The sequence below is a fragment of the Halichoeres trimaculatus genome, unplaced genomic scaffold (assembly GCF_033239565.1).
Source record: "Halichoeres trimaculatus isolate MK-OKI-2021-1 unplaced genomic scaffold, fHalTri1.1 fHalTri1_scaffold_15, whole genome shotgun sequence".
NCBI lineage: Eukaryota > Metazoa > Chordata > Actinopteri > Labriformes > Labridae > Halichoeres > Halichoeres trimaculatus.
The window spans coordinates 11,610,431-11,630,919 of record NW_027437193.1 but is presented as its reverse complement, the minus strand read 5'-3'; the positions used below and the strand labels follow the sequence as shown (position 1 = coordinate 11,630,919).

General features: G+C 40.9%; 1 protein-coding gene across 3 annotated transcripts in view; it reads right to left on the bottom strand.

The window, feature by feature from the left end:
- The window catches only part of pde1cb (phosphodiesterase 1C, calmodulin-dependent b), a 131,336-nt gene that overhangs the window by 69,863 nt on the left and 40,984 nt on the right, over window positions 1-20,489 (bottom strand). Inside the window, exons 1-2 of one of the 3 annotated variants that reach the window (XM_074688681.1) lie at window positions 10,083-10,623; window positions 4,259-4,285 (exon numbers count right to left, since the gene is read on the bottom strand). The exons of the other annotated variants lie outside the window; for them this stretch is intronic. Of the exons in view, the coding sequence (XP_074544782.1) occupies window positions 4,259-4,285; window positions 10,083-10,183 (128 nt within the window). The 5' untranslated portion in view covers window positions 10,184-10,623. Of the gene's footprint in view, window positions 1-4,258; window positions 4,286-10,082; window positions 10,624-20,489 lie in introns of those variants that run through there. 3 annotated transcript variants of the gene reach the window in all.

Below are 20,489 nucleotides of genomic sequence, written 5' to 3'. Positions count from 1 at the left end.
GACATCAATGGTGTCTAATTCAGTCTTTTAGATTAAGACTTGCTTCCATACTTAAGCTTTTCTATTCCATAGCTTTTATGTGGAACCCAGAGTGGTGCCAATTCTTTGCTGAACATTAGTCTTTAGCCTCAATCTATTAGCATCATTTTACTTATGTTTCCATAACAAGTTCATTGTAGATGGGACTTTGGTTCAAAAAAAGGTCAGTCAGCCAGAGACAGGGGCTAATATTAGCTCATTGAGCTTGCTGCTGTAAAATCTGAAAACCTGAAAGTGACAAAGTTGATAGCATAATTGTGTAGCCTCAGACCAGGTTTCAAGAATTAATACTGCTTCCTGATGTTATTTCTGCCGTCATTATCAGTGTGAACCACTGGTGTGCTGTGAAAGACTGGAATGCTTGACAGGCAGAGTGATGGTAACGGGGGGGCGGAGCTTAGCAGATTGCCAGTAATTAAAAAAGAGGAGAGTGGCTCACAATAGTAACCATGTGGTCAAAAACCAATGTAGCAACAAAGAAGCAGTTTCCCAGACTACCACCAAGACAACCCACATCAAACGCACAAAAAACCCACGCAGACCACTGTTCCTTTCTTTACCGTCTTTCTAATAATTCCCTTAATTATTTTCATACAGGCACACGTACACAAATACTTTTACCTCCCATCCCTCCATCCCTTCCTCTGTGAAGGGGGCTAACTTTCCCTCCATCTGCATGTGTGAGGGGTTTTACTGGTGTGTCAGTAATGACAATGTCCCGGCGTTCCTCTCTGCCAATTAGCCCGGCTGTAATTACACAGACACATATGGAGCTGTCAATCACCCGGCTCCTCCACACAGGAACTCACCCACCAAGCAGAGCGAGGGATAGCGGCAGAGAGACGGCAACGGAGAGAGAGAGTTTCCAGCAGCTAGCTCTACACTACTCCAAAGGACCACACGCTGGGCCAATAAGCAGGATGATGTGAGTTTCGTTCAATTACTCTTACTGTGTGGCAGTCCCACAGTTCACTGGAAAATGTCATGTATCCACATCAGAGTGGAGCTCAAGCAACCTATTTTTGTTTTTGTTTGTGGAGCTATTTTCTATTTACTGAGTTAACACAATTTGTGCAGATGCATTCTTCAGATTGCTGACTACACTGATACAAAGAGAAAATTGTTAGTAGAAAATGGAGGGAAGCTTTGTAAGGTAAAAAAAGACAAAAACGTTAATAAGGAAAAGAATGGTTTTGTTCTATTTAATGCAACAGCCATTTAGTAAACACAGCATTTTAAGTCTGTTTAAAACTGTAGAGGCTGCTTAATCGCATTGAGGTTTATGCATAAATTTGCATAATTTAGGGCATGGGGAGTTGACAGGCAGGTGGGTGTGTTGAAGCTGTTGCCAGGAGGCTGAAGGCACACCTCATCTCCACCTTTTTTTTGTATCCAATTGAACGAAAATTAGATGACTATAGCTTTTTGAATATGATGACCGCCTTTGTTGGACTTCCTTATGCAGCTCAGACAGCTCAGGGTGATGTTACAAGGACTGTGTAATTTATTTTAGCAGATAGGTCTCTGGATGCCTGCAGACATATTTATCTACTAATTCAAACCTTAACTGTTCTAAATGTTTCACATTTTAAACTTTGCAAGGATTTTCTTCAAGTGGCTCAGACACAACCTCTTTAACTCATTGGCTGCCAACCACTTCCAGCCCATCTTGAACGGTCTTTTAAGACCCAAGGGATATTAATTTTTTATGACTATGTAAACAAAACTACTTAAGAAGAGTAGGTTCTCTTCGTTAATGTCTCTCTTCCTGTTTTGATAAAAAAATAGACAAAACATACTTTTTTAGATCTTCTCGTCTCTGACGCTCCATCCTTTGATCCTCTCTTGGATCTCCGTTGTCTTTTTTCGTGACTGCGCGACTCTTTCTCTTCGAACTAACGCGACAAGTCGTCAGTTCAAGTGTGAGCTGCCTGAACTCTTCTGACTTGCAATCAATCAATCAATCAATCTTTATTTGTATAGCACCAAATCATTGACAGGTCTAGACCCGTTAATGTTAATAAAATTCTAACAGAAGCCCAACATCAAGACAAGACAAGGGGCCTTATCTCATCTTAACCCACCATGAGTACAGCACTTTGCAGCATTTAGCAAGGAAAAACTTCCCTCCAACAGGCAGAAACTTCTGACAGAACAAGACTCATGTTGGACAGACATCTGCCTTGAGTTGAAATGTTTCACCTTGTCTCTGTCATCTTACATGTTCTCCTTGATACTGATCTCCTTCCAAAGAGCGAACCGCTCTCACCTGTTATAGCTTACAATTCTGATATTGATTGACAAGCTTTGCCAGATCCTGCAAACCTTGCAGAGCAGATGGACCTGCCTGATTCAGTTTCTGTACTCCTGCAGGTCCATCTTGCCAGGCTTCAATGACCAACGATTTCACTCGGCTAAATTCTAACCGGCCCAATCAGGGAAGAGAGGCGGGAGCTGTGGGAGCAGATGTGACGTCAGCAGACTTTCGTACTTGTCAGCGTTCCTTTGATTCTTAAATTAAATTTATAAAAACGGAAGCTGTCGTCTGACGCCTTTTTTAACAGCTGTTTCTCGTGATTCAGTAGTTGTTCAACTACTGTTTCTCAGAAGCATCAGCTCACATAAGCTACGTCATACCGTGGCTTGATGTGGATTGGTCCGTGGTGAGTGTGTTAATCAGAAATGTCGTCCAATCACCAGCTGCAGATTTTTTTTAAAGTCCCGCCTCTGAAAACAAATCGAAAGAGCTGCTACCCAGATGGACTAATGAAATATTTCCGTGGCGGATATATGAAACTGTTCGTCTGGCGTGTCAGGTTAAGATCCTGCCTCCCCCTCGCTGAAGACATTATCGACTTCTATGGACATCAATGGCAGCCAGTGAGTTAAAAACATCATGTTAGCAGAACAGGCAAGTTAGCAAACATTTGGAAGATCTACACCTTAATTCTAAACCTCAGTGTTTTTAAAGTGATCCAGTTTGGTGAACTGGCTGTTTGGCTTGCACTGTTTGGAGACAAGACAAGCCCTGTAAATAAACAGAACACTGTGCTGCTTTTCAAGATGACTGAACAAGGTCCAACCTGGCAACGCGATAGAAGTCACAACAGTGAGATGAAGCTCTGTGATATATTTTTCTGTTTCTCTCTTTCAGGCAGGACTTATTTCTGCAAAGAAAACTAAGATGAGGCTTTTCTTTCTTTGAATCAAGTAACAATGTGTGTCCATGTTTTCTATAGTCTAAGGTGCCGACAGGTAGAGGACTCCCGACTGTTACCAGCAGCCTCACTCTCATCTTCACAGCAGGAATCCATTTTGTCAAGCTGCAGTTCTTCCCTGCTCTTTGATTCTCCTCTTTCTTTGTTTATCTCTGATTCCGTGACCTTTTGTGACAGATCTTTCCCTCACTTAATCTCAGTCTGTATTAATGACAGTCCCACCATGTCATGGCCTTAAAAGCCGGGCTGTGATAATGTTATCTGAGAGCTGAAAGATTAACAACTTGGCACAAAAGCGCTTGCATGGTTCCACTACTAACAGCAGCTGAGTTATTAGCATACAAAAGTTTTCCTTGTCATGTCTCTGGATGTGGTTGAAACATTTTATAGTCTTATGAGCTCTCCTGCGTCTCACAGTCATAAAATATGATCCCAGCATCAGAGAGAACTCATCACAGCTGAAGATTAAATTAATAATGAAGGACATCGATTGTGAGATTTTGGATCAATACGGCAACACTGTGAACAAATGATACTTAAATCTGCATCACCCTCTAATCAAATAGCATTAATTAATGCCTGTGCTCATGTTAAATAAATGCATCTGAGTCTAGTCAGTGCGTGGAGAATGTGATTTCCCCTGAGCCTCTTTGGCTGAACTCAACAAATGAAAGTTTTATAACAAAGAAGATATCAAGCATGCAGCACATAAGTTATCTGTCAAGCTTATCCCCAAACAGCTTTGTTTTTTATTAAAGATGAATATTTGTGAATGCATACAAGTGTGAAAAGACATTTTTTGACTGGTTTAGATATTCCCTGTGTCTCCGAGGCATGACGGTGGATAAATCAAGGAGATAATAATGACACAATGATAACTTTTATTTAAATTTCAACACCATGATTAAGGTACACAGCCTTCACAAAATAAGGAATAAGAACAAAAAAAAGAGAATGGAAGGGTGAAGGAAATGATCCAAAGTCCCAACAGAGGGTCTTACCTCTGGGATGTCTTCTTGTACTTGCGCCTGACAAAGAAAAAAAAACAAAAGGATGGTGAGTTTTATAACATAGCTACAATGTCTTCTTAATTCTGAAAGGTTAAAGCCCTAAAGAAAAGAAGAGACTGACTTTGCATGTAAAATGGAAAGTTAAAAACAGTCTAATTTCACCTCTGCCTGTTGACACTGTGGCAAAATGTTTCAGTTAGCATTTGTACAAGACTTGAAGAACATTTTAAATGACATACTGAAAACGTTGAAACTAGTAGTTGATGCCTTGCTAGCCCCCAGTAAAGTAAACAAATGATACTTTAATTATATGAAAGTGAAGGTGGTTATACATGGTGTGGGCTTTGGCGACCAGCCACGTATATATGGCCCCAAATATTCCGCTTGCATTCGGTTTATTTGCTCAAACAGAAAGAATTTAACCTTTGTATACACCTCATTCCGAAAGAAAAGTGCCAATCTGAATGGAAATTCAATCGGTTTCACAGGAGTGGAATATTCCTTTCCCCAAACCGATTGAGGTATCATGTTTTCACTCAAACCGAAAGTTGTTGGGGTGCATTCTTTCAGCGCATGCTCGGATGTGATGTAAGACGCAATTAGAGATGTTCCTCAATTTTAAAAAAGGTGGCGAGCAGTCAGCACTGGAGGAAAGTTTGCTTTTGATCCAAACTTCAAAGAACTCAACATAATTTCAAGACTGGGCGGACAAAAAACTCGCAATATGGAGTATAATACCATGATAAAAAAAATGTCATCCTCCGTCTTTGATAAATCATGTGATGTTTACATTTTTCTGCGCATGCCCCATTGAGTATTCTGTTTAATTACAGCGGCGCATGTAGACCAGAGATTGGATTATTCCTTTCTATGTATCCTATTGTTTTTGGAAAAGTCATTCAGAAAGATTTCATTCAGAAAGACAAAAAACTCCTCAAAGTAAAAGAAAATGTTAAAGCTCAATTTAAAAGGTTAAAGACCTTAATGAGGTGCTGCGGTCATTTGATGTGTCAGCTAAAATGCCAACAGGAACGGCTAATGTTTTGGATCTTAATGTTAATCCAGCCCAGAGGAATATACTGTTGCCGTAAAGGGCTACTAATCTCTAAATCTGAGTGATTGTTTCATGGCTGGATAAAGAAACAGTTTTTAAATAAAAAAAGAAAAACATCTTTACACATTGGGTTTGTGTTTTTCCTTTCATAGATCTAATAAGTAAGAAAATGTTAAGTGAGCTGACATAAATAAAAATCCAGAGCCTTGAGGACTTGCTCACCCTAAAAAAAATCTAATTTGCATAACCACCTGCTCACTTTACATTATCCTGTACATTCACAGCATGTCAGTATATTTGTCAACATGACAACACAAATAAGATACACTGAGCCAGACATAAAACCCTCTCATACATTTCCTCTCAGCACTTGTGAAGTAAAAAGAAATTCACTTTCATTCTAAACCTGTGTTTGTTTGATGTACGGATCATAAAGCCTCATCCTGAAGGAAAAAACCGCAACAGTTTCACACAAACATGAGTGTGCGCTAAGTTAACTAGAACCAAATGAAATGTTGGTTATTCTTTACTCCTTCTGAGTCATGTACCAACTTTCAAAAAGTTTTCTGGCAAAAAAAAATCTTTGAGCCAAACAGATTTTTATCTCTGTCGCAGTGCAGCACAATACAAGATGCAACACTTTTGGCTGCTCAGTATTCCCTAACTGTTTGAATTTCTGGAAAAAGACTTTTAAATTCAACTTATTCTCTTTAATTTGCTGCAATAAGCCCTGCAGCTTAGTGATTTGATTTTCTTCTTCTTAAAAGTCTGCACAGAAAAAGAATGAAACTGTAGATTCATGAAGAAATTTCATTAGATAAAGAAAAGAACAGATCTGATACATGCCCAACGACAGATGCAAAGGTGGCCTTCACTGATTCAGGGTAGCATATGTTAAGCTGACTTGAATAATATATAAAAAGTAAGGCTTAAAGGTAAATGTATCCTGAATCATGAGCCTGTATGTTTATTTACTTGCTTTAGGTCATTTTTTTCCAATTTTCTTGGGATAATGACAGAGCAGTCACATCATTATTATCTACATGTCCATGAATCAAATGCCCACAGTCATTTATGTAAATGAGGGATTTAGAAGTGATAATGATACACAAACACACATCCAGATACCTGCAAACACCTACTATCACTTACTCTAACATTGGCCTAAAACCCACAAACACCTCCATGGAGAGATAGCAGTGTAGCTCTAAAAGCTCAGTTCATACACACTCACTTGAGACCCTCATAATAGCAAAGTGGAGGGAGGGACGGACCCACTGCTGTTTGAACAACAGACGTCGATTAAAATTCCAGTCAGGCAGAATTCACAGCACTTAGCTTGATTTGTTTCTCAGTTGTTTTCTGTATCCATCTTTCTCAGAGCTCAGCATAAAGCTTTAAGCTCAGGAAGTTAGTCTCTGTAAAGAAATGCTGGGGCGACTGATGAAAAATGAAGTAAACGCGATAAGAGAGGGCAGAAGGAGTTTTGAGAAAAGGACATGAATAACAAAAGCTGATAAGCTTTGAAAAGGAGTGAGTAAAATGAGAGTCAAAGGGTCTCTCCTCATCTCCTCCCCTTACTGAGCCTGCTTTACATCTAAATGTGTGTGTCAACAACGTAAAGCCTCTTCTAATTAGGCGGCTTTAGTGCAATAACCTCAGCGTAATGAGGATCTGGGTTAAAAAGGGTCACAGAAATTCTGGGCATTGTTATTGTAAAGGTCACAGAGGGCTTATTAAGCTCCAAGCATTCTTACATCGGTATATGCCAAATAGTGTGTTTTGTTTGTTCTATTCAATGCCAAAGGCTTTATAAAAGATGGACAACGTGGCAGCCCTCAAAAAGTGAAGCCAAAACGTTAAGCAGTTCTTACGTACTGACTTTGGTTAAAGTCTTACAATCCTTTTCTGTTATGTAAACTAATGGGAAGTTAAGTCAAATTTTAAAAATGCGAAACACATGAAACAAATGGTTTCTGCAGGACGACACACAGGAAAAGAATAGTAGGTTGGATTCAAGCTGCAGTGGCCTATTTATGGGCTAGCTTCATTGAGCGCACAACCTAGACCATGTGGCTAGATCAGCACCCCATAGTTATCTTTTTTTTAAGCTGATTTAAATCAGATGGTTCATTTTTTTCTGAAAAGTTCAGTTTTAGTTGATTTGACACAGTACTATAAGGTATAACACCTTGATTGAGGGCCCTGTTAGCACTTGATTAGCATAGCAGGACCTTTAAGAGAAATCTTAACATTACCAACAAGTCACCAAACTTAACAATGCCATAAGTCTGTCTCATGCTGCTACACTGTTTGTTGTATCATCTAGCTCAGTGCCTGTTTTGGTTGATAGAAGAGCTAAAGTGTCACTATCAACGCTTAACCAGCTGATCTCTGCAGCACTTCACATTAGTGCCAATGGGGGGAGCACTTTAGCCAACTTCAGTCCAAGGTTTTTCTGCAACAAAAGGTTTTTTTTTTCTTGCAAAATGCTGAATTATGTCTGGTCTCTGTTAGTAATGTTTTTGGAAAATGTCTCGAGATATGTTTGTTGTGATTCAGTGCCATATTTAAATAAAAGACAAACTGGCTGACCTTGGCTTCATTTTTGTACAATAGGAGAAGCTTGAGACCCATCATCCATCTTTATAAAACACTGAATGTTTTTTTTTTTCATTACAAGTGCCTCAGGGCCTAGAACACACTACATAAAACAGTAATCCAGCCACCTTGATCCTCCTTGGGCCATGCCAAAGCTGCCCTTCCCTTAGGGGAGCTCTCTGTTATGAACTGTTGAACAAGTGGTTAAATAATTCATTGATTTCTATTAATCAATGGGTGACAGAGAGGTCAGTGTGCCGCACTGATCTGATTCATCAATGGAAATCTATCAGAGTTCATTCACCGATGCAAAAACATAGAGCGGCCGTTTGTCAGGGGGGAAGTAATGAAGACCACCCGCTGTTCATGCCTCCATCAGTGCATGTCAGCGGGCTTTAGACTGCATCACTGAAGGTGGAGCAGAGGGAAAACTGTCCAAAGCAAATGCTCTCTCTGTCTGTCCGTGGATGATTGGTGCACTCTGTAGACTACGCTGTGCCAGAGAGAGCCATTCAACACACACACACACACACACACACACACACACACACACACACACACACACACACACACACACACACACACACACACACACACACACACACACACACACATATCATACAGCTGCCAAACAAATCTCCTAGGATAAGCTGGCAGCACATACAGTAAATGTCACCAAGCTGCCATGTACACTCTTAGAGGCACATCCAATCTATATCACACCGTACATCCACACCAGCACATGCAGAGTTAACCTTTCCCAGTAACAATCACACACATATATGCTGCTCACTTTTAAATGTACATCATATACTGTGTGCACTGCAACATCTGTAAGGGCTGCCTGTCAGTCAGAGCTCCCTCTCGCTTCAGACGGAGGCTCTTTGTGAGATTAAAGGCTAATGTGATCTCTGACACGCAACAGGAGCCCTCGGAGCACCCAGCGGACAGCGGCGTAGCCATGATGAAAAAATAAAAACACAAACAAACTCGGCCCCCTGTGCTCCCTTCCCCCAAACCCATTTAAAATTCATCTGACTCACTATCCATCAAATATCCAAACAGACAGATGGTTATGATTGAGAATTTATGACGGTGGCCAAATTGGGGAGACAATGAAGCCATCCGAGGAAACTGAATGTGGCAGGGGATGATGGTGCTGGAGCTGGTGGGGGCTGCATATTGGGCGTCTGACACACAGAAAGAAACAATGACTAATCACAAAACAGCAGAATCACCATGAAGAAAAATTAACTGTGAGGGAGCTGCATGGTTCATTCACTAAGTCTGTGGCACGGGAGGAAACCTGCAGCTGTAACGTTAAAGTTTTGGGGGGTTTTTTTCTACCACGCAACACCTCTGTCATCTCCTCCCTGCTGAGATGAATAAGAACTGAAAATGGACAACGGGGACAGTGCTGTGTGGAGATGTATGTGCAGGGATGTCACGGGGCTGAGGGTCAAAGAGGTGTCGATTGGACGGGGGATAAGATAATAAGAAATATTCCTGTGGAGGAGGGATAAATATGAGCTCCCTGGGAAGAAACTAAATAAATCTGGGGGGATGCTCAAAAGGCTTTTGAGTAAAAAGGAAAGGATTAGAAAAATATACCAGGCATTTGTTTTTGGCTCAATATCTCGATGAGAAATGAATCGACTGAGGCGTAGATTTATTCTCCTGTTGCACTTTTATGCCACAGGTGCCATCAGAATACATCATTACATCCTCTCCTCTTGATAGTTCTGGTGAATGGAAGTGAACAAGGAAGCTTAAATGGGCTGAAAAAGCATGCAATAAGAGTGAAAGTGTGAGCAAGCCTCCCTGTATTAACACTGAAGCTCTGATCTTTCTTTTTCTTTTCATCCAATAAAACGTTCAGAGTTCAAAGGATGTAGCTCAGAGCTGTTTGGTTTTAGTCGTTTCAATTTCTGTGTGTGAGTGTGTGTTTCCTTTAAGTCTACAGGTGTGTCTTGGTTTGATTCTTTCTCCCACAAAAAGAAACATGCACACACAGGATTCATGTGATTAAACTTTTAAAGACAAACTAGTAAAGATTTGTTTACATGTGAACTTTAAAGCCTAACTTTCACCTTAGTCTAGCTAACACAAAACACATCCTCGCACACACTTGTTGAAAACAGTGAAAGTAGATATACTCACAGTCCACGGAGCCTGAGCCAGATCTTCTCTATCTGTTCAGGCTGGAGGTACTTCAGGGCCGTGCTCTCAAACTCCTCGATCTCTTTGGTGGGAGACTCCATGTCAACACTTCCAAAATGTGCCAACCGGAGATCAAAAAGAAAAGTTTAATCCTCCTTAAGTAAGAGCAGAGAGGAAGACGTGACGCCGAGCAGAGGGATGTTGCTGTGTGCTGGAACTCTTCATTCACATTTGCACCCCCAGCTGCAACAAACTGACCGTCATGCTTCTCTGTCCCCCCTTCCTCTTTCCTCTCTTGTTTATATGAGAGAGTAAGTGTGACTGAAACTCAAAAACACTGTGCTCAAGCAGCTGTAGTAGTCGTGAAACATCCCAACTGTCCCCTGTTTCCCCTCTCTTCACTCTTTCTCTTCCTTTCTCCCTCCCTCTATCTCTCCCTCATGTGTTCACTTCTCTCCTGTGTGAGCACAGGGGTCCTGGAGCCGTGCCATGCTCTCCCAGCAACAACGGGATGCAGACGGCAGGGCAGCTCAATCCGGGATTAACGCTCACTGCCGAGCTCTTCAACACAAGAGGGAGGGAGGAGAAACACCAGCAGTCAGAGAGAGGGAGGAGAGGGAGAGAAAGAGAAGGAGGGAAGGAGGGAGGAGTCTGGCTCATAATGAGGAACCATGTTCTGCTGCATCCAGTGGGAAAGCGGAGGAAGTGAGTGAAGTGAGGGGATGCAGAGGGAGACAGGAGGGGAAGACCTTTAGGAGAGGAGACGACAAAGGTGCGACTTCTCTGCATTACTGCAAGAAAATACCTGGATTATAGGAGATTGTGAAAGTAGCATTTCCTGCGCGACGCTGCAGTAATGACAGATTTCTCTTCTTTCTACTCTGTTATTTACAGACACTTTGCCTACATTTCATCAGAAGCATAAAGGTTAATGTTATAAGCAAATTATAATGTAGAGTGACACATTCCTCTGAAAATGCAGATACTACAGTCATTGCTCAACATATTAAATGTCATGACAGGATTAAATAGCGTGCAAACAGCGCTTTGACACTGATTTGACCGAGATTACTCTGATCCACTGGGAGTATTCTGGACTGCCCCATATTCTCCTTTAATACAAGCGAAGTACGACATGAAATATTCTCTTACATCCACACAACACCATCAGAGCCCAAGTTTTCCTTCATTTTCCAAAGGGGATGAAATGCTCCCTCTGTGTTGTTTGGTCTCGACTAGCTGTTGCTCGGCCAGTTTTAAATTTAAGATGGTTTTATGATACCCGCAGCTATAAGCCATTATGACGCACAAGTTTCTGCATATATTATGTGTCACATTTCATCCATTATGAAGGCTGCATCAGTAATTGCACACTGAGTGCTTTAAGCTTCCTCATTACAGCTGGACATTTGGGTCTTTAATGTTTGAATTTTCTCTCTTTGATTTGTTTTAGACTCCTATGCGCTGTCTCTTTATCAGTTTTACCTGCAAGCTTAAATAATATAAACGCTCTCCATTAGACCGGAGAGGAAAGCATCACAGTTCACCACATTTCAGCGTGCACAGCTTTCTCAGTCCCCTGTCACTCTTTTCTGTCTTTTTATTTTCTGCAAGTCCAAAAGAAAAGGATGCGAGGATGACTCAGCCCAGACCCCCCTTTTCTTTAAGCCCCCGACCACACTCTTAGGTCTTTCAATTACTTGATGCAGGATGCAGGGATAATGCTAGGGCTCCACCTCAAAGAGGCTCCAGCTTTCATCTGCAGAGATGGGTCTTCCACGCAGAGGGAAGAGAGGGGGTCTGCCTGAGTGCCATGACGCCTGCTGATGTTCTCTTCAAAGGCGCACATGCTCTCCCCTGTCCCTTTGGCTTTCACTTTCTCTCACTTTTCCGGCTGCCATCTTCAATCCACTCTCCATAGCGGTGTTTCTCTTCCTTTTTTTTGGGGAGGTATGTCGGCCCCCAGGAGATATTAAGCCACAGGCAGAGTTGACAGGTCAACTTGAGGGGAAACCACAACAGTAACTTCGCATTACGCTGCCTGGTGTTCACAGGTTGACGCTCCAGGGACCTGATGTACCGTGTCATCTGTGTGTGTAAGTGTGACACTGGACAAGGTTGAGGCTGGTGGGAAAGATTTTTTCAATAACTGCAAGGACTGGGAAGGTCAATTTAGGCTGTTTGGCACTTAGGAGTAAGTCTTCACGTAGAAAAAGTTCACAGGGAGTGTTAGCTCAGAAAGAAGTCAAGATGTTGAGCGGAAATGATCAACTTGAGAAAGGAACTGACCCTAAATGTATAAACCATGGACATGGTCTCAGTGGGATCATCTATTGGTTTCTGAAGAGAGATTGTGAACGCTAGTGGCAGCAGTTGACAGCTAAGAGTTTAGGTTATAGCCTTTCTACATGGCACAAAAGCCCCGTCTCTGCTTCTGAGTATGGCACTCATTTTGTGGCGTTTTCACTGACTAATACCAGGACAGTTCCCCACATAACTGAGACGAGCCATCCCACTTTCTGTTGGGGTGCCAGATAAAACCAAACCGTTCCCAGAAGGTGGAGCTACAACACTGCAGACCATTGATTGGTCAAAGGATTCGTCACTTACTGCATCTGTATTTCTTCTCGCTGCACACAGTCTTCTCTGAAACAAAGCTTGATTGCGCTTTTTAACAAAGAGCCACGTGGAAATCACAAAGAAGACAAATTGATGGATGTCTTCCATCGTTTATTGTGTCGCGTTTTTCTTCTTCGTTGGATTTATTAGCAAGGTACACAGTGTCGCACTGCTATGTAAATGGCGCCGTTATTAACATCCAGCTTATATGCTGCCTACCAAGAGGGACACACGTTTGACTGTGGAAACATAAACAGGATCAGGCTTAACTGATCAAACCCGCACCAAACTGTACTGGTCCAAACAAGACTGTTTGATGGAAACAGGGCCTAAGTATCTAGCTGTCCGTCAAAGTAGCCACGCCCCGTATCATCCCTAATTATACATAATTTTTTGTCTTCATATCACCGAAACAAACAAGTTACAAATAAATAAATCAATAAAAACTATGAGGTACAGGTCTGAATGTATTTCACAGCTGTTGAGCCAACAACTCCAGAGTTTGACCCTCAAAGTATACAACATTGCCCTCAAAACTGAATAATTACTGCATTTCAGACCAGTGATAAGAGGCTGGGTTAAAAAAATGTATTTTTGAGTTGACGTGAATTTAAATGATCATAGTGAATCAAAAATGCTATTTATAAATAATTGTGATAAAAAACAGAATTTGAATGAAACTGAATTGAAAAACTGAATCTGAATCCTGAAAGCTGAAATTAAACATCCAATTTCAGAATATAAGGATTATAGAGTTAAATGTTCATGTTGGTTAAAATACAAATTTGTTTTCTAGTGGCACATATCTCAGCCCATGTTGGTATATCTTTATCTACTCCCATCACAAGATCATCACAAACGACTAGTGACCAGAATCAAACAGTTTTCAGCCTGTTAAGCCTGAGTCATTTTAAATACAACTGGTGCTGAGGAAACACATGAGGCATATGCACAGTGACACCAATACATGAGTCACATACATACATAACACATGTGTTATGTATGTATGTAGAAGAAGACAAGACTAAGTGGCTCAAGTTCATTTATCAAGGAAATGTGCCAGCGACACTCAGTAAAACTGTGCATGTGTGAGCTAGTCACTTCACGGCAGACTGCTTTTCCAACTTTGGACAGTACAACAGAGGGCTAGCCAATAGACTGGTCCTGAATCCAGGTGCATTACCAACCATACGCCAACAAACCTCGGACCCTGGAAATGTGAGTATTTTAAATGCTGTGTGCTGTGGAGCAGATGTGAGAGCTTTCCCTCAGTGTCCCCCCTGTCTCTGTGTTAGCTTCAGGATGCTAACTGTAGCTGCGGTTAGCCTGTTGTTTTAGCCTGTAATGTTACGGTAAACGAGCTTCGCTGTTTTCTAAAAATTGTGCACTTGGAGCTCTTGGCGCCGCTCTCAGTGACGCGGAAGAGTGGGACGGTATCAGCAGTGGCTCATTTACATATGAAGGTCACGCCCACTAAATCAGAGCGTTCTGAACAGAGGGGCTATGAGAGCCTGGAAACAATGCTGCTGTGCTTTAATTATTGGCTTTTTGGACCAAAACATGCTACTACCATTTCATGAAGACATCAATGATCCATATTTAACTGCAGAAAAGGAGCATAATATGGGACCTTTAAAATCTTCACAAAACTCAGCTTAATGCAGAGATGCAAATTCTCAAAGAGATAACTTTAGATGACAATTGACCTTTTGTACATGAACAAATCCGATTTTGCCGGTTCCTGTTTTGTTTTGACCAGAAATTCGAAATTCAAAAGCAGAAGTGTCTGACAAAAAATTATCCAAAAATTGCATTTAGTGCATATCTGGTGTCTTTTTTTTTTTGTAAAACGTATATGTTAGTTGTTTTTCTTTGCAGAGATGCAAAACATTTTCTCCTTCATCAAAGTGAGATCTTCAAAAAAAACAATGTGCAAATTTTACCTTTTTTTTTCTTTTACACCTAAAAGTCTATTTTCTGGTGTAAAAAATAACTTAATAAAGAATGCAGCCTGGAGAGAAATGTGGCCTCGAGCCTCTGCTTTCAAAGAATCTCAGAGAATAGCATTACCAGCTGATGAATGAAACGCCTAAAGGAAAACAGCACAGCTGTGATTATGTGGCTCTTTTTGACCACTGAGCAGTCCAGAAGGGAAAAACAACAGTGTTGAGAATGTGGTGAAAAACCAGAAAAGCACGGAAGTCTTTAGTTTGTTCTTGATTACATGTTGTAAAAGAATCTGACTGCAAAATGAGGAGTAATTAGCAGCCTGAAATTGCACATTTTAACAGATAGAGAGCCAAGCAAAGAGCATGAGATTTGTGGTTCGATAAAGCTAAGTTTGAAGAGAATGAGAGGAAATAAAGCTCTCCCTGGGGAGACGATGGAGGCTTTACTAATGTGCTGTAAGGCTGAATGAGTGATTAAGGAAGAGAAAGATTACACATGACGGCAATATCAAATTCAATTTGAAGACTGACGCACAAAAACATGTGGCAAAAATAACTTAAAATATGTTCCTGATTTAATAATATCACAACAACTGCTGAAGAAAAAAAGCCTAATGAATCAAGTGTTCAGGGAATGAATTATTCGTATGACTATGACGAACGGACCTGCTGAAAATTACGCTCTGCTAAGGTATTCTTGTCACTGCGCTCAGGCTCCCTCAAAGCTCACACATCCGAATCAAGACATTAACAGCCGCAGCCATTTGGAGGTACATGAAAAATTCAAATCTCATTTAATATTTCCAGGCAAGCTGATAAGGATATCTATGCATCAAAATAGCAATAGCCTCAGTGGTAATGACCACATTTTGGTGGAGATCATCCATCACAAAATGTGATTTTTCCATCCATACTTCATTTCTCTTTTTGTATTGGTTGGAGTGGAGATGGAAGGATGGGTGGGAGAAATTGAGGGCACTCTGTGAAATAGCTGTATTTATTTTTACAGTAATGGAGGTGGAAAAAAACAAGAGCAAAAAAGAAACTTCCCATTTCTTCATCCTCTCAAGAGAAACCTGGAGGTCAAAGGTGATGCAAACCAAACCCAAAGAGAAGAGGAGTGAAGAGGAAAGCAATCACACTCCAGCGTTTAAGCAGCATGAGTGTAGACCTTCCCTCACACACCTGCTGCTAAAATGAGGCAACCTGTGAAGTTGTGTGTCACTGTTTTTCAGCTCTTCTGACTAAAATTGGTGGCAGGTGGAGGAAAAGTACTCGAAGCTCATTTAACTGTTGGATTGTTTTCAGAATTTTTGGCCACACCACAAAAAAAAGTTTGTCTGTCAGTCCGCCACTTTGGCTCAAAGTTAAATATCTCAACAGCCTGTAGAAGAACTGTTACGAAACTTGGTACAGAGAGTAGAGGTGCCAAGAAGATGAACTGGATTGACTTAATGTATCCTGTGACCTTTCCTTTAGTGCCACCATGAGGTTAACAGTGATGGTTAAGAATATAAAATTTCAACAACTTGAATAAGACAAATAAAGCTGCTTAGTCAATCTTCTTGAAGTGGCTGCAACTTTACAAGAAGAGAAACATGACAAACCAACAGCCAAGACAACAGTGAATTACACACTGCTCCTGATCTCATTAAAGCCATGATTGGAAGTTATCACTAAGTCTCACTTTGTCTGACTGCTCACTCAGCTGTCCTCAGAGGCCCTGTTAGCCTCCACTATCATCCATTCACAGTGGACAGGTAGATTACAGTTGGCCGTCTAAGCTCGCTGTATTACCAACACTCACAGGAGGTTAACTGAGGATGTTAATGTGAGCCATTTGGAAGCAAACGTATAGTCTAAATACAGATGGGATAACCTGGACAAAGCTGAAAGCAGCTTAGACGTGTAAATAGCTCTGGCTTTGGGTGTTACATTACAATAAGATTGGCATTAATGGATGTTTTTTACGTCAGGAGTTATTTACGTCACTGTTGACAAATAGTTTAGATTAATATTTTTTTTTTAATACTTTAATGTGCTTTGCCTTTAAACTCTGGAAAAGTTTGTTCGGCTTGTAGTCTTTGAATTTCTTTGTTGTTGACTTGTAATAGCATGGTGGGTTCTCTCTTACATTTGTGATTTTATTTTGGTGGTTATCAGCTGTATACATGCATGGATAAAGTTCAAAATCCATTAAAATATTCCCAACTTACATTGAACCCCTTAACTGGCGGTGGCCCACCTCCAGGCTATTTTCACTTTGATTTGAATAAAGAGCCTCTCAGTACTACAGTGTCAACATTGCAGTCTTTTGAATGACTCCTCATTTGACCAACTGGATCAATCTATGGTCTCTCCAGAGCCAATAATATCCCAGAGCATGACATGGTGTGAACGACAAAAATGTTCAATTTCAGTGTCATCTTCCTTTAATAACTACAAACTATTTACATTTACACTTAGTTTGAAAGCTGCAGTTAATAGTTCAGAGTGTCAACCGTACTGAAAGTTTAAGCTTTCTAATGTACTCTAGAAGTTTCAAGAACGTCATCTCAATTAATTCGGGTATGTCTTTTACAGGGGTTTTTGGCATTTCCGGGGGATGGTTTAGGGATTAACTCTCGTCATAATCATTTTTTATTTACTTGCAACAAGCAATTTTTGGCTGTATGAATCTTTTCCGGGAACTCCTTGTCCTTCTTGCTTTCATTTGATTGTGTTTTAAGACTGTGTAGCACTTTGGTTAACCTTGGTTGTTTTAAAATGTGCTATATAAATAAACGTAGGGGTGTAACGGTACACAAAAATCATGGTTCGGTACGTATCTTGGTTTTAGGGTCACGGTTTCGTGCATTTTCGGTACAGTATGGAATGGTACAGTGCTGTGTGCCTACATGGAATGCCAAGGTCTGATGTAGGGAGAGCGTACTGCTCTTCTCTTTCAAAGCCAAGGCAGGAAGAGCATCAGCAAAGAGTCTTGGGAAGGACAAAAAAGAGGAAGTATCAACTACAAAACACATGACACTGATGAAATCCGATACAGAACCAAGGGATTAGGCAGGTTGAAGCAATTTAAACAAAATGCTATTTTCAATATTTTTTTTTTATTTGTATGCCTTCACTTCGTGGATGTGTAAACTAACCCATCATCACCTCCACCAAGGAGGTTATGTTTTTGGGAGTTTGTCTGTTGGTTAGTCTGTGAACAACATAACTCAAAAAGTAACGGACAGATCTTAATGAAATTTTCAGGAAGTTTTCAAAATGGGATAAAGAAGAAGTGATTGAATTTTGGAAGTGATCTGAATCACCGTCTGGATCCAGGATTTATTAAAGGATTCTTCATAATTGTGAGATAGGGCCGGTTTCACCATATGTGTATATAACTCCATGATAAATGGTGGGATTGCTTTGCAAAACAATACAAGACAAGGTCACGATAATTTCTGACAGATGTAGAAGTACGATTCAGATCCTGGCAATATTCTGGGTTAATTATCGTACAAACCTGCAACTAGTTCTTACTATTTCTACAAGTAGTATGAGAGAATGAACCTTTACTTATTGAGCTCTTCTCCTTTGGAATCATGTACCAGTTGGGTCTGGGATGCAGACATTCTCTCTTCTTTCAAGACTAAGCGTAAATTTTGGCTCAGAGTAGGTTTTCCTGTTTCATAAAATGTTTTTGTTGTCACAAAGCATCTTGCAAGCAAACATTTGTTCTGATTCGGCATTCTATAAATAAAACCTGATTGATCGAACATGTTCAATAACCCTGCCTCAACACTCTGTTATGAATTCCTCCGGCACAGATACAGCCCCATTCTGTAGAAAACAGTGATGTCATTTTAACTAATGTCTCTGTCACCAATGACTTATGTCCTCTATAAAAAAGTCCACTCTAGATGGTGATTTTCTGACCAAGAGTTCACTGCAGGGTCAAGGCTCAGAAAGCGCCTCACATACTGTAACTCACACGTCTCAAAGTGACAAAACACTGCATCATATTTATGCTGCACAAACAAAATACTCTGCTTCCTCCTCGCCTGTGAGTACTCTAATCCTGTAATAATATTAACTCACAATAACCTAAGTGCAAAGTCTTAAAAGGTTGTTGTACTTTGGAGCTCACCTGATTTTGAAGTGATGTTGGGGGTTATGTGGTGAAGATTTTGTTGGGTCAGAAATGTATCTTTAGGAAAAAAAGCTAATCATATCACATCAGACATCACTGGGTCGAATCCTTATCTTTAGGCCTTTGGATTATTTTCTGACTTTTTCTTTGCCTAACTGAGAAACTGCAGAACTCTAAACTTTGCTTTTAGGAGTAGAAACTCAACAAAGTGACCTCTGCCTTTAACAGTTAACTGCACAGAGCAGTACAGAAGCCTGTGGTGTCATCAGACAGCTCTTTAGCATCATAACTGTGAGGTCGTGCTTCTCTCATTTCGATAAATAGCCCTCTTGTTTCCCATGTATTTACTGTCACAATGACCAGCAGAGGCTCATTAACCGGCTGGTGAGGCTGGTGATGGAGCTTGTTGCTGCACAGCGTTTGTCAGTGGGGGTCTGTGAACCTGCAGTTCCAGCCAAAGAGGGGGTCAGCCTCTAAATCTGTGGGCATCCACGGAGGAGACAGCCGCCTTCATCAACTGCAAAGTTCACGGGCGGCACACAGCATCCAATTAAGCAGCAGATGAATCACGCAGCTGACCACAGAGGAGTTTCAGTTTTATGTGACTGTTGGATTTTAAGTGCGTCTGTGACTGTTTTGTTTTTGTTTTGTCTGATTTGTGCGACAGCTTTGATGATGCCGTGTACTACTCAGAGAATTCAAAAGAGCAAACTGACAGCAAAACAAGCTCTACTGCCAATGGGCATGTTGAGTAAAAACATTTTTTTTTGTCCAGAAAACTGCAAAATCACCAACAAGAAGCAACAGATGCATTTTTAGTAGTCACCATTTGTTGAGATAGCAATGAAATGAGATAAAAGCATTTAGCTCCTCAGCGTGGAACCCTCAGAAGGAACACACGCAACGCAATTAGTTTCCAATAAAAAAAAGGTGATTAAACCAATGAGTTAAACGTCTCTTTTGATCAAAACCTTTCACTTCCTTTTCTCTTGGGACCACGTTGGAAAGAGCTTTATTGCTTTTTGTGACTTTGAGTTCATCCTCTAAAAGGTTTGGGTGTCTCTGCAGAGGGACAATTTAAAATAGAAAAAAATCAATGAATCAATAGAATGAGTGGAATCAGAGACGAATGGGCTTGATGGAGACGATGCTGGGTGCTGATGTTGACATGAAAAGAGACGAGGAGCTCATCTGGTTCTTTTCTGGTTCATTAGATGCTAAGATTGCTAACAAAAGCAAAAGATGAAGTTGTTTACTTGTACAGAGATTTTGCTCGTGGTGCCAATAGTTAGATGAGGAGATAGGTTGATAAATCAAAACAGGACACAGAGTACAAGCTACACTCCCTGCAGACCTGAACTGGCGTTAGAGCCATAAAGGTGGTATTTTTTGGGGTAATAGAGACAAACAGTCTATCGCACATACCTCATTCAAAGAAAATTCCTGTTTGACCTTTTGTTTGAAAACCCCATATAGCCCATTCAATCGCCACTGAGTGCTTTAAAATGCAAAAGGCACCTCTAATGAGCAGAAACACCAGCATGATACCAGCCGCACAGATGAGTCAGCGTGTGTTTATACACTAATGGCTGCGTATTGTTTTCTATCCCTCTGAGTGTGCACTCAACTGTGTTGTAGCAGCAGCTGTATTTCAGCAGATGCTGCGTATCTGAAGTGCCGGGCAGCTATCGAGTTCATCCG